The sequence below is a fragment of the Hyla sarda genome, chromosome 5, assembly GCF_029499605.1.
Source record: "Hyla sarda isolate aHylSar1 chromosome 5, aHylSar1.hap1, whole genome shotgun sequence".
Classification (NCBI taxonomy): Eukaryota; Metazoa; Chordata; class Amphibia; order Anura; family Hylidae; genus Hyla; species Hyla sarda.
In genome coordinates, this window is record NC_079193.1 from 72,480,074 (window position 1) to 72,492,226 (window position 12,153).

At 44.3% G+C, this 12,153-nt stretch overlaps 1 protein-coding gene across 1 annotated transcript in view; it reads right to left on the reverse strand.

Moving 5' to 3' along the window:
* Positions 1-1,747: 1,747 nt before the first annotated feature.
* LOC130272537 (solute carrier family 22 member 13-like) overlaps positions 1,748-12,153 on the reverse strand; it is a 53,381-nt gene continuing 42,975 nt past the window's right edge. The window contains 3 exon segments of the mRNA XM_056518384.1: positions 1,748-2,998; positions 6,784-6,993; positions 10,408-10,516. Coding sequence (XP_056374359.1) covers positions 2,908-2,998; positions 6,784-6,993; positions 10,408-10,516 — 410 coding nt within the window. The 3' untranslated portion in view covers positions 1,748-2,907.

Consider the following 12,153-nt stretch of genomic DNA (forward strand, 5'->3'; position numbering starts at 1 on the left):
GCGTGGTGCATATATTACAGTCCATATGAAATAACTCCGGTACAGTCCTGCACCTAAATATTATTCCTGTCCAAATGTCCCATATCTGTGCATATGTTATAATCAGGCAACTGGTATATATCCCTTATGCAAGGTGACAGTCCTATACATATAAAGTTCAAGACTTGATGCCAAAAGAACCTGATATCCCGGACTTGCTTCTGCGTTTGTACCTCCGGTTTGGCTGCAGTCCTCCCGGTTGGTGCAGTTCATGTGCCGTGTAAGAGTGTGGTATCCTAGGACTTGCTTCAATATCAGTGTGCTCAGCCTAAGGCTGGGTTCACACCACGTTTTTGCAATACAGTTTTGTATCAGGTTTTTGATTAAAAAAACGGATTCCTCAAAACCGGACTAAACTGTATCAAAACGTGTGTACAAATTTTTATCTGTATACGGTTTGAAAAATTATGTCCGGTTGCATCCGTTTTTTAAGAAAAAAAACGTATACGTAACTTTTTACTCCATTTTCACTCAATTATGAATAAAGTTTTACTTGTTTGATTGAAATTCCATGGGGAAAAAAACTGAGCAAAGCCAAAAACCGTATGGTGAAAACCGGATGGAACCGGTGCCGCCCCCTGTATCCATCTCCAACTCCATGTGCACCTTTGTACCTGATGATTTTATGAACAACACGTTGCAATAAAGAATTGATTCATCCTAGCAAGATATTGGTGAGTGCGTTTTCCATTTTGCTTCTACATACTGTATATATCTGCTATTTCTTATTGGATCGCTGCACCACCATTTGGAGAATCCCAGCAAGCATAACTATCGGTACACCTCGACAGCCTTATTGACACCACCAATTGCAGTCTCTTAGACTAGTGGTGCCGGACATTCATACTCTTCTTTTGGAAGTTTTATTGTTACCTCACTGATCATCAGTGCTTGATATATTTCGGAGTGAGGAATCATCGGATATATACTGTGTTATACACGGATCAGTGCAATACAAACAGATCGCTTCTTTTATTTTTCAGAGGCCTTGTTAAAAATAAAAGAAGCAGTCTGATTGGTTGCTATGGGCAACTGGTCAACTTTTCCTCTGCACAATTTTTTATGAATCTTCCCTATAGTACTTTTGCTCTGTCTCCTAATTTATGCTAACATTTAGTGCGCCATATAAACATTATAAATGCAAGATATTATTCAGTATCTGTGCATTGTATCTGTATTAGCGTAGACACCTGCCCATCTTGTATTTGCAATTGGTGGCACGGACCATATCCACCCTCTCATTTTTGTATAAACACTTGACAATACTGACTGCCTCCTTTATGATCTGCACTATCCCATCTGTGATAATTGTTTTCGATTAAATAGTCAGAAGCCATTTATTTTAGCATAGGGACTCTTAAAGGGGTACTTCGCCCCTAAACATCTTATTCCCTATCCCCGCGATCTCCCTGCTGCACCTGGCGTTCGTTTAGAGCGTCGGGTGCAGCGTTGGAGGCTCTTGATGTCACGGTCGCGCCCCGCTCGTGACATCATGGCCACGCCCCCTAATGCAAGTCTATGGGAGGGGGCGTGACGGCCGTCACACCCCCTCCCATAGGCTTGCATTGAGGAGGCATGGCTCTGACATCACAGGCGGGGCGGGGCATGACTGTGACGTCACAAGCCTCTGCCCCGCATCGCCAGTCATCTGGCACAGAGCGAAGTTCGCTCCGTACACCGGATGTCTGGGGTGCCGCAGCCGAGATCGCGGGGGTCCCCAGTGGCGGGACCCCCACGATCAGACTGATAAAATGTCTAGGGGTGAAGTACCCCTTTAAGGGTGAGGTCATAGAGTCATAATAGAGGAGCAGACACAACTATATTTATGCTAGAGTCATATTTATTCATTTATTAGAGCTGATAACCCATTGCTGTACTTTGAGCAATATAAAACGTTTTTCATCTACAGCTTTTATCAGATATTGTCCATTTAACATTCTGTGTGCTTCTTATTACAGAATAAATTCTGCAAACTATCTACTTGGAAATGGTGTAAACTGTTCTATTAACCATAATCTTACTGAACTATGTAGATCCACACAGGATACAATATTACTGTCTTATCATGATGGCAGCAAGAACTCCGATAGAAATCTGTTCATAATAAAAACCCATTTGTGGTAACGGGGTGTGATGAGGGCAGATGTTGTTAACCTAGGGGCAGATGGCATTAACCCCTTGTATCCGTCACGCCAGGGTGTGGTTTAGCCTATAACCACACGAATGTATACCGCTGGATCCTGGGCTAGGCACGGGGCAATAAAGACTCCAACGCCAAGTTACGGACAACAGTAGCTTTACTGAGGGTAGACAGTTGGTAAAGTCTATACAGTTCAGCCAGGGCCCAAGGAGGTGACCAGTGACTCAGAGACCTTAAGGGCTTGCTGGGACTTGTAGTAGGACTAGGAAATTTAGTGCAGGCCACGTTGCTTGACAATTTGACAGAAAGTGACTTGACTTGACTGATGACGGACAATGCTGCAGGTATAGCTTGCTTGCACTTGACTGTGGCTGCAGGACTTAAGTTGAGGCCTCCAATACTCTGGACACACACACTAGGCACGACTGACCTCAGCAATGACTTGGTGCAAAAGAGAGAGAATCTAGCTCCACCCAGGGCTTATATGGGGGAGACTAGCAGGGAGCCCATAGGTCACTCTTGGGGTCACCTGGTCACTGGTATCTCCTGGGTAACAATCGCATGGTATATCACATGGTATAACAGAGTGATAACACATTTTATACAGTACAACATATTTACAATGGGGAAACTAATGCAGGAGGGGACAATGAAGGATGCTGCCTGACAGGACAGTGAAGGTACGAGGTAACACCTCCTGTACTGGGCCACCACACATTCAAAGCCTTTTATAAGCGTGTTCTTTTTTGCTCTTGTGAAGGATCTGCTTCTTTCTCTTGATTTTCATCTATGAGCTGTTCTATTGGAAGGTTAGAAGATCTGTAAAATAAAAATAAAAAAGACTTTCTAGACTTTTACATTTTAAAGGGAGAACATTTTAGGAGAACAAAACATTCAATTCTGCCTTATCAAATTCTCAACATGTTTACCCTATGAAGAATAGGGATTTTGACTTGTACCGCACGCCCATTGATTTCAGTTCTCGGCTCAGTTCATACGTTGGACTTCCAACAAGGTTTTGGATTCATGTTAAATTCTCTGCCTGAGTCCAACAAGAAAGTCCTGTTTGTCTATGGGATAGTGCTCATGCTTACAGCAAATTTCTGCAAACATAAGTGCCAATTCCTGATCATCTCTGCTCTGTGCAATAAACAGCAGATCCACAGGGAAATTTTCCTCAGTGTGAACAGACCCTTAGATTTCCTCACCGCTCCTGTTCGTGTTCCTGACCCATCTGTTTACATGCCTGCATGATGTCATGTGACTGGGTCGGCCATAAACAACCCACAAGGCTCTTTTCACACACCGCTGGTATCACTTTGCTGAATGAGTCCAGAAATCTGCCAGCGCATACAGAAAATGTACCTATAGACCCTAATCACATGACAGAGGCCAGAAAAGTAGTATTTTGGCCTCTATTTGGGTGGTTTCTAGAGGGGTTTTTCTGCTGAATGGAATAGCACAGACAGACACCACATAGTATTCTTTTTCTAAGCATGGGAGTCCATGTATCTGTTGTAGATATATGGAGGAGGTATATATGGGAGATTTCTTTACTGGACACCAGGGCTGGTGCATGGATTTTTGCCACCCTAGGCGAAAGCTAATTTTTCTGCCCCTTGACCCCGCCCTTTGACATGCCCCACCTTACTACTGGGGTGACACACTGTAACAAACCTCCTCATGAAATCACCTTACTACTAGGGTGACACACTGCAACAAACCTCCTCCTCATGTAATCACCTACTACTGGAGTGACACACTGTAACAAATCCCCTCCTTATACTGCAGTAGTTCTGGCTTGGTGGGTGCTTCAGATAAGCAGCGGGTGCTTCAGATGCTGGCTGCTTACTAGCTTTCTTGCAGAGGGCAGAGCGGCGCCCCATCAAGAGGGCGCTCTAGGCAGCTGCCTATTTTGCCTATAGGCAGAACTAGCCCTGCCAGACACCACAAGAATGTACTGTGAAAAAATGCAGCTAAAGACCTAAACATTAAAGGGGTAGTCCAGTGTTGAAAAACTTATCCCCTATCCTAAGGATAGGGGATAAGTTTGAGATCGCGGGGGGTCCGACCGCTGGGGGCCCCCTGCGATCTCCTGTACGGGGCCCCGGCTCTCCGGCCAGATAGCGGGTGTCGACCCCCGCACGAAGCAGCGGCCGACACGGCCCCTCAATACATCTCAATGGCAGAGCCGGAGATTGCCGAAGGCAGCGGGTGCTTCAGATGCTGGCTGCTTACTAGCTTTCTTGCAGAGGGCAGAGCGGCGCCCCATCAAGAGGGCGCTCTAGGCAGCTGCCTATTTTGCCTATAGGCAGAACTAGCCCTGCCAGACACCACAAGAATGTACTGTGAAAAGAAACTGTGAAAAAATGCAGCTAAAGACCTAAACATTAAAGGGGTAGTCCTGTGTTGAAAAACTTATCCCCTATCCTAAGGATAGGGGATAAGTTTGAGATCGCGGGGGGTCCGACCGCTGGGGCCCCCTGCGATCTCCTGTACGGGGCCCCGGCTCTCCGGCCAGATAGCGGGTGTCGACCCCCGCACGAAGCAGCGGCCGACACGGCCCCTCAATACATCTCAATGGCAGAGCCGGAGATTGCCGAAGGCATCGCTCCGGCTCTGCCATAGAGTTGTATTGAGGGGGCGTGTCGGCCGCCGCTTCGTGCGGAGGTCGACACGCCCCCTTCCCGCGGGCTGTCAGGGCCCCGTACAGGAGATCGCAGGGGGCCCCAGCAGTCGGACCCCCCGCGATCTGCAACTTATGTTGTTCACCACTGAGTCACCACTGGACTACTCCTTTAAAAGCAGAAACTGTAAAGATGTCTGAAGGTGACAGTATAAAAAATTATTAATGGAAAATGTTGTTCTTTCACTGCTGTTGATCTTTATCTATAAAATATGTTTTTTTAAATACCATATAAACTCGAGTATAAGCCGAGTTTTTCAGCACGATTTTCGTGCTGAAAACGCCCCCCTCGGCATATACTCGAGTGAACTCTCCGGCTGTCAATCCCTTCATCAGTGGTCTTCAACCTGCGGACCTCCAGATGTTGCAAAACTACAACTCCCAGCATGCCCGGACAGCCGATGGCTCTCCAAGCATGCTGGGAGTTGTAGTTTTGCAACATATGGAGGACCGCAGGTTGAAGACGACTGATGAAGGGATTGAAAGGCGGTGATGATGAAGGGGGGGGATGATAGCGGGGGTCTGGATGATGACGGGGGTCTGGATGATGATGGGGGTCTGGATGATGACAGGGGGGTTGATGAAATGGGGGGGATGATGTATTTCCCACCCTAGGCTTATAGTCAAGTCAATAACTTTTCCTGGGGTTTTGGGGTAAAATTAGGGGCCTCGGCTTATATTCGGGTCGGCTTATACTCGAGTATATACGGTAGTGTTTTTTTTCCTGTTGTCTCTATCTCTTTTCTTCTACTATCTCATTTTTCTTTCTTTATTGCTACCTTTCTTGCTTTCCTTTATTTTCTTTATAAATAAAGGTCCATTTTGCTTTTATTGTGATACACAAGGGCATAACAAGTAACCAGAGGGCCCCAGGGCAAAATATTAATGATAATTTTGGTCTCAAGGATAATGTATGAAGTGATGTTACAATACAGAAATAATGCACACAGCGCTGTCTTAATAGTGGGATAGTGTACAGGGGAAATATGTACAGTGATGTCACAGAACAGGAATATTTTACATAGTGTTCTCATAATAATAATAAATAATAATAATAATAAACAGTGATTTGACAGCAAAGGAATAAAACACACATAAAGGTCACTGTGTATATTGTGACATCACACCATAGGAATAAGAACATATCATGATGTAAAGGTAACACATGTGAGTAATGCTTTAGGGTATGTTCCCACATGCCGTGTTTTGCAGCGTATTTTCTGCTGCTAATTTTCCTACTCATTGAAGTCAATGGGATGCAAAATCAGCTGCGTATTTTTCTACCCATTGACTTCAATGGGAAAGAAAATACTCGGCAGCAAATACGCAGCAAAATACGGCATGTGGGAACATACCCTTATGCTGTAAGGGTACGTTCCCACACGGCGTATTTTGCTGCGTATTTTCCTATCCATTGACTTCAACAGAGAAAATAAAATACGCAGCAGCAAATACGCAGCAAATACGCAGCAAATACGCTGTGTGGGAATGTACCCTAAATTAAAAAAAATGCACCTGGGTAGCAATAGGGCACCAAAGTACATCTTAAAATGGGGCCACATGTGATTATCTATCGTCACCACTCACTGCATCTTATGTGTAAATGGAAATGGGCCCCATAGCAGCTGCTATGACTGATGCCCTAGTAGTTACACCCATGCTCATACATTGTTCTATGTGACTTTTGATGTTCTTTTTGTGAATACATTTGACATGTTAATCTTTTAAATGTCAATAAAAATATATTGTGTCACCTATCACATATTCTGACCAAATGTTTTACCATGATAGCATATTGTGTCATTATGTCAAGTCAGTGCCATACTGCGAAGCATATGTGGATCTGGTAACTTTCTTCAAAAGTGATTTTGGTTAGCCTCCAAAAAATACACATTGTTAATTTAGTAAATAGATTTACCTTGGAATGCCATTGGCCTCGTGTGTATGGTCTTGAAGGTCCTTGTTTCGTGTTTCTGGTAGGAGGAAGCAGAGCAGGCCTCCAATGATGGGCCCACTGCCATAAATGCCCATTGGTATAGCCGAGTGGTACTTATCCAGAAGAATGATGAGCGGAGAAATTATTCCAGCTACTCTGGCTGTCATAGAGCAAAGTCCCACTCCATTCTGCCTGGAAGCAGATCATATCTTATCATCATACATAATAATAACAATGCTTGGTTTTTGTAAAAGTACAACTTTCTCTAAAGTATTCATGAATACAAATGTAAATGTAAAAAAGTATATGAAATAAAAAAAACTATGTGACCCACCAAGAACATGGAGTAAGGTTATAAAACAACAACGTGTCAAAGTTAAAGCTCCCCTTGCCCTAATTGAATGATGTATATCCTTCTATGTATGAGTGAGCATGTAAAGAAGGCAAAGGTGAAGGTGGGGAAGCTGTCCTTCAGGCTTGTATCCCAAAACATTATGTAAATGTTATATCCAGTCTTTAATGTTATTAGGTATCTTTATTTAGTTTACATGTATTGTGTAAAAATAGGTAGAGGGAAAAAAAGTCACCTGTCTTATTACTTTCATCTTTCTTACAATTTAATACACATAATAAAAAAATAAAAAAAATATTTTCACATGTCATAGAGACAAAAGGTGTCAAAAGTTTTGATCTGTTGGGGTCTGGGTGTTCAAACTCATCATGGAAGTGATCTCATAAGTGCTCCTCTCTATATCTATCTCCTCACTGCAGAAGATGGATTCTATACAAAGTCTGTGTAGCCTGGATTCTGGCCTCTTGGGGCCAGAAGAAGCGCGCATAGTCGCGTGAAACGACCGCCGTTGCCTTCGAGCACTTCGGCACATCATGGTATGCTGTCCCGTGACCCTGGACCTTCGGACCTATAGACACAGTCCTAGCAGTTAGTGCATACTATCGTTCTCTTGTTATTGTACTGATTAATCCTATATCTGGATTGCGTGCACCCCGCAGGTGTCAGCAACAGTTCTGCTGAATCCCAGATCATGACAACCGGTATACCTCCTAGTGGTGGTGACAACCGGAATACCTCCTAGTGGTGGTGACAACAGGTATACCTCCTAGTGCTGGTGACAACCAGTATACCTCCTAGTGGTGGTGACAACCGGTATACCTCCTAGTGCTGGTGACAACTGGTATACCTCCTAGTGGTGGTGACAACTGGTATAACTCCTAGTGGTGGTGACAACCGGAATACCTCCTAGTGGTGGTGACAACCGGTATACCTCCTAGTGGTGGTGACAACCGGTATGCCTCCTAGTGGTGGTGACAACCGGTATGCCTCCTAGTGGTGGTGACAACCGGTATACCTCCTAGTGGCGGTGACAACCGGTATATCTCCTAGTGGTGGTTCTAGGGTATTAGATTTTTATAGGAGTGCTCTCCCGTAGTTTTCTTTGGATAAGATTTTAGCCAGTATGTTGGGGAATGTCTGCCCTGGGTGCCAGAAGTATACATGGCAGATGTATCTAGTGTTGGACTCCATGCTGGTGCTGGTATACTTTCTTCATGTTGCTCTTTTTACTTTATGACTGTATTTACTGATCTATTGCAGTTAATAAATATATGCTTGTAGACGTTTCCTATCTCCATATGGCATTTAGTTGCACTTTATATCTTTGTCAATTTCTGCATGTTATCTATCCATCCAGCACTGCATGCTGCTGCTCAGTCCAGCCTCTATGACACTTAAGCTTGAAAGGAAAACATTATTTTATAACTTTGGTAACAGCTTTCGCTAGGAGACAGGTATCATTTGTTTTCTCTCCCTATCAGTTATCAGCCCATGTATTCAGCTTTGAGCATGATAAAGAGCCAACAGATTTAGGTAGCAGGGGAGTTCTCTACTTACTGGGCCCCTGTGTGACTGTACAGGTAGCACAAATGGTATATCCAACTTACATTGAAGTATCAATTTGTACAGGACAAGGGGGATCTATTCAGATTCTACCAAAGATGTACACAACTGTATAAAACATACAGAGGTAACTGGGGTCTTTAGGCCAATTTCACACAAGCATATTTTGGACACATTTGTGCAACTGTAATATGGCCAACTGGTGACGATGTGTTTACTGACCAGAACACACAGCATAATAGAACATTGGTATACTTCTGTATGCCTAGGATTTCATAATAAAATATACAGAGGCACACAAAGTGTTGTTCTGGGGAAGAACAACACCTTTCGTATGGCACCTGCTTAGACATTGCACAGTGGCACACAGATTCTCATAAGTCTCTTAGTACAAAGCTGTATAGGAATGTGTGTCACCATACATGTGCTTCATGCAGTGGGCCTGAAAGGGTGCCTAAAGTTTAAAAAAAATCTGTCATAAAGTTTTGATCGGTGGGGATCCAGGTACTAAGAGTCCCACCAAATTCTAAAATATACAGGCAGCAGCGCTCAGCTAAGCACTGTGCCCTTTCATGTCTGCTGGTCCAATGCTAAGCTCGGAGAAAGTCATAGCAACATGTCAGAAGGGGGTCTGACTACTGTAACAACCCGACATCTTTTGTACAGGGCCCGGCTGCTCACCAGTCCCTGGAACGTCAGCTCCCTCCTGCAGAAATGAACAAGATTGAAGGTCCGTGCAGCCAATCACAGGTTGAGATGGGGTCCCAGTGGTTGGACACCCCCGTGATAACCCCACAGCCAACACATGAAGTAATATAGTAGGCACTCCACATGCGGCCATACATGTTTTGTGCACACCCAGCTTCGCACACAATCTCAGTACAGTGGTCCCTCAACATACGATGGTAATCCACTCCAAATGGACCATCGTTTGTTGAAACCATCGTATGTTGAGGGATCAGTGCAATGTAAATTATAGGACAGTGGTCTACAACCTGCGGACCTCCAGATGTTGCAAAACTACAACACCCGGCATGCTGGGCGTTGTAGCTTTGCAACATCTGGAGGTCCGCAGGTTGAAGACCACTGGTATTGAAGGTTATACTCACGTGTCCCCGCCGCTCTGGACCTTCACCTGTCGCCGCGTCTCCGGGGTGTCCCCGACGCTCCGGCAAGGCCTCTGCTTCCCCAGCATCCTCGCTCTCCGTCACCGTCATCACGTTGCTACGCACGCCGCTCCTATTGGATGACGGGACGACGTGCGCAGCGACGTGATGACGACGATGGAGAGCGCCGACGATGCAGGGGATCCCAAAGAGGACGCTCCGGAGCCCCGAGGACAGGTAAGTGATCGTCACCGGACCACACGGGGCACCGTAAACGGCTATCCGGTGGCAGCTGAAGCAGTCTGCGCTGCCGGATAGCCGTTTAAGCGATGGCCCCGACATACGAAAGCATCGTATGTTGATGCTGCCTTCAACATGCGATGGTCTCTGAGAGACCATCGTATGTTGAAATAATCGTATGTCGGGGCCATCGTAGGTCGGGGGGTCACTGTATTGTCTTCTTTATTCTTTGGTAAAGATTAGATCATATGTTTTGGGTTTCAGTACATCAAGAATAAGATGGTTACTCCTTTTGAGGGGGGAAGATATCTAAAGATCATATATTTTCTTCTGTAAACCACTCACCTGATGATCGTGGGGAATAACTCTGCAGCATAAATGTAACAAATGGAAAAGGAGGCTGCAATGGCAAATTTTCCAATAACTGCGAGCACGGTGATAACAATAGGCAGTGCTTAAAAGTAAAAGAAACAAATACATTTAATAATTATTCTTCACCAGGGTAATTCAGGGTATCAAAGCATTGTTGCATAAAACAAATAGAGTAGAATGCTGGACTATAGCTGCAGCCCCCTTTATCTCCACCAGGGGCACATGTTTATTGACACTGGAAAAGGGGATAAGTGGCTGCACTAAATGTCCCTTGGTATTTATAGTGCTGTCCTCTTGTATGGCAGAGGGCCTGTGTTGGAGTAATTGCAGCCTCTTAACACTAGGTATTTACAGTATGTTGCTGTATACATGTCCTACAAATATATTCCATAGAAATCTACAGTGCCTTGCAAAAGTATTCACTTTTATCGTATTTTGGTACATTACAGCCTTAAATTAAATGTTTTGTTAATCTGAATTTTATGTGATGGATCAGAACACAATAGTCTAAGTTGGTGAAGTCAAATGAGAAAAATATTTAAATAAAACTATTGTTTAAAAATAGAAAACAGAAAATTGTCATGTGCGTATGTATTCACCCCCTTTTGTTAGGAAGCCCATAAAAAGCTCTGGTGCAACCAATCACCTTCAGAAGTCACATAATTAGTGAAATGATGTCTACCTGTGTTTAATCTAAGTGTCACATGATCCGTCATTATATATACACACCTTTTTTGAAAGACCCCAGAGGCTGCAACACCTAAACAAGAGGCATCAGTAACCAAACACTGCCATGAAAACCAAGGAACTCCCCAAACAAGTAAGGGACAATGTTGTTGAGAAGTACAGGGCTAAATTATAAAAAAATATCCAAATCTTTGATGATCCCCAGGAGAACCATCAAATCTATCATAACCAAATGGAAAGAACATAGCACAATAGGAAACCTGCCAAGAGACGGCCGCCCACCCACCAAAACCCATGGACCGGGCAAGGAGGGTATTAATCAGAGAGGCAGCACAGAGACCTAAGGTAACCCTGGAGGAGCTGCGGAGTTCCACAGCAGAGACTGGAGCATCTGTACATGGGACAACAATAAGCCGTACGCTCCATAGAGTTGGGCTTTATGGCAGAGTGGCCAGAAGAAAGCCATTACTTTCAGCTAAAAACAAAAAGGCACGTTGTGAGTTTGCGGAAAGGCCTGTGGAAGACTCCCAAAATGTATGGAGGAAGGTGCTCTGGTCGGATGAGACTAAAATCGAACTTTTCGGCCATCAAAGAAAACTCTATGTCTGACACAAACCCATCACATCACCCAAAGAACACCATCCATGCATGTTTTTCAGCAGCCGGGACTGGGAAATTGGTCAGAGTTAAGGGAAAGATGGATGGTGCTAAATACAGGGATATTCTTGGGCAAAATTGTCCCACTCAGTGCATGATTTGAGGTGAGGACGGAGGTTCACCTTCAAGCAGGACAATGACCCCAAACACACTGCTAAAGCAACACTTGAGTGGTTTAAGGGGAAACATGTATTGTGTTGGAATGGCCTAGTCAAAGCCCAGATCTCAATCCAGTCGAAAATCTCTGGTCAGACATAAAGGGGTATTCCAGGAAAAAACTTTTTATATATATATATATATATATATCAACTGGCTCCAGAAAGTGAAACTTTGTAAATTACTTCTATTAAATTTTTTTTTAATCCTTCCAATATT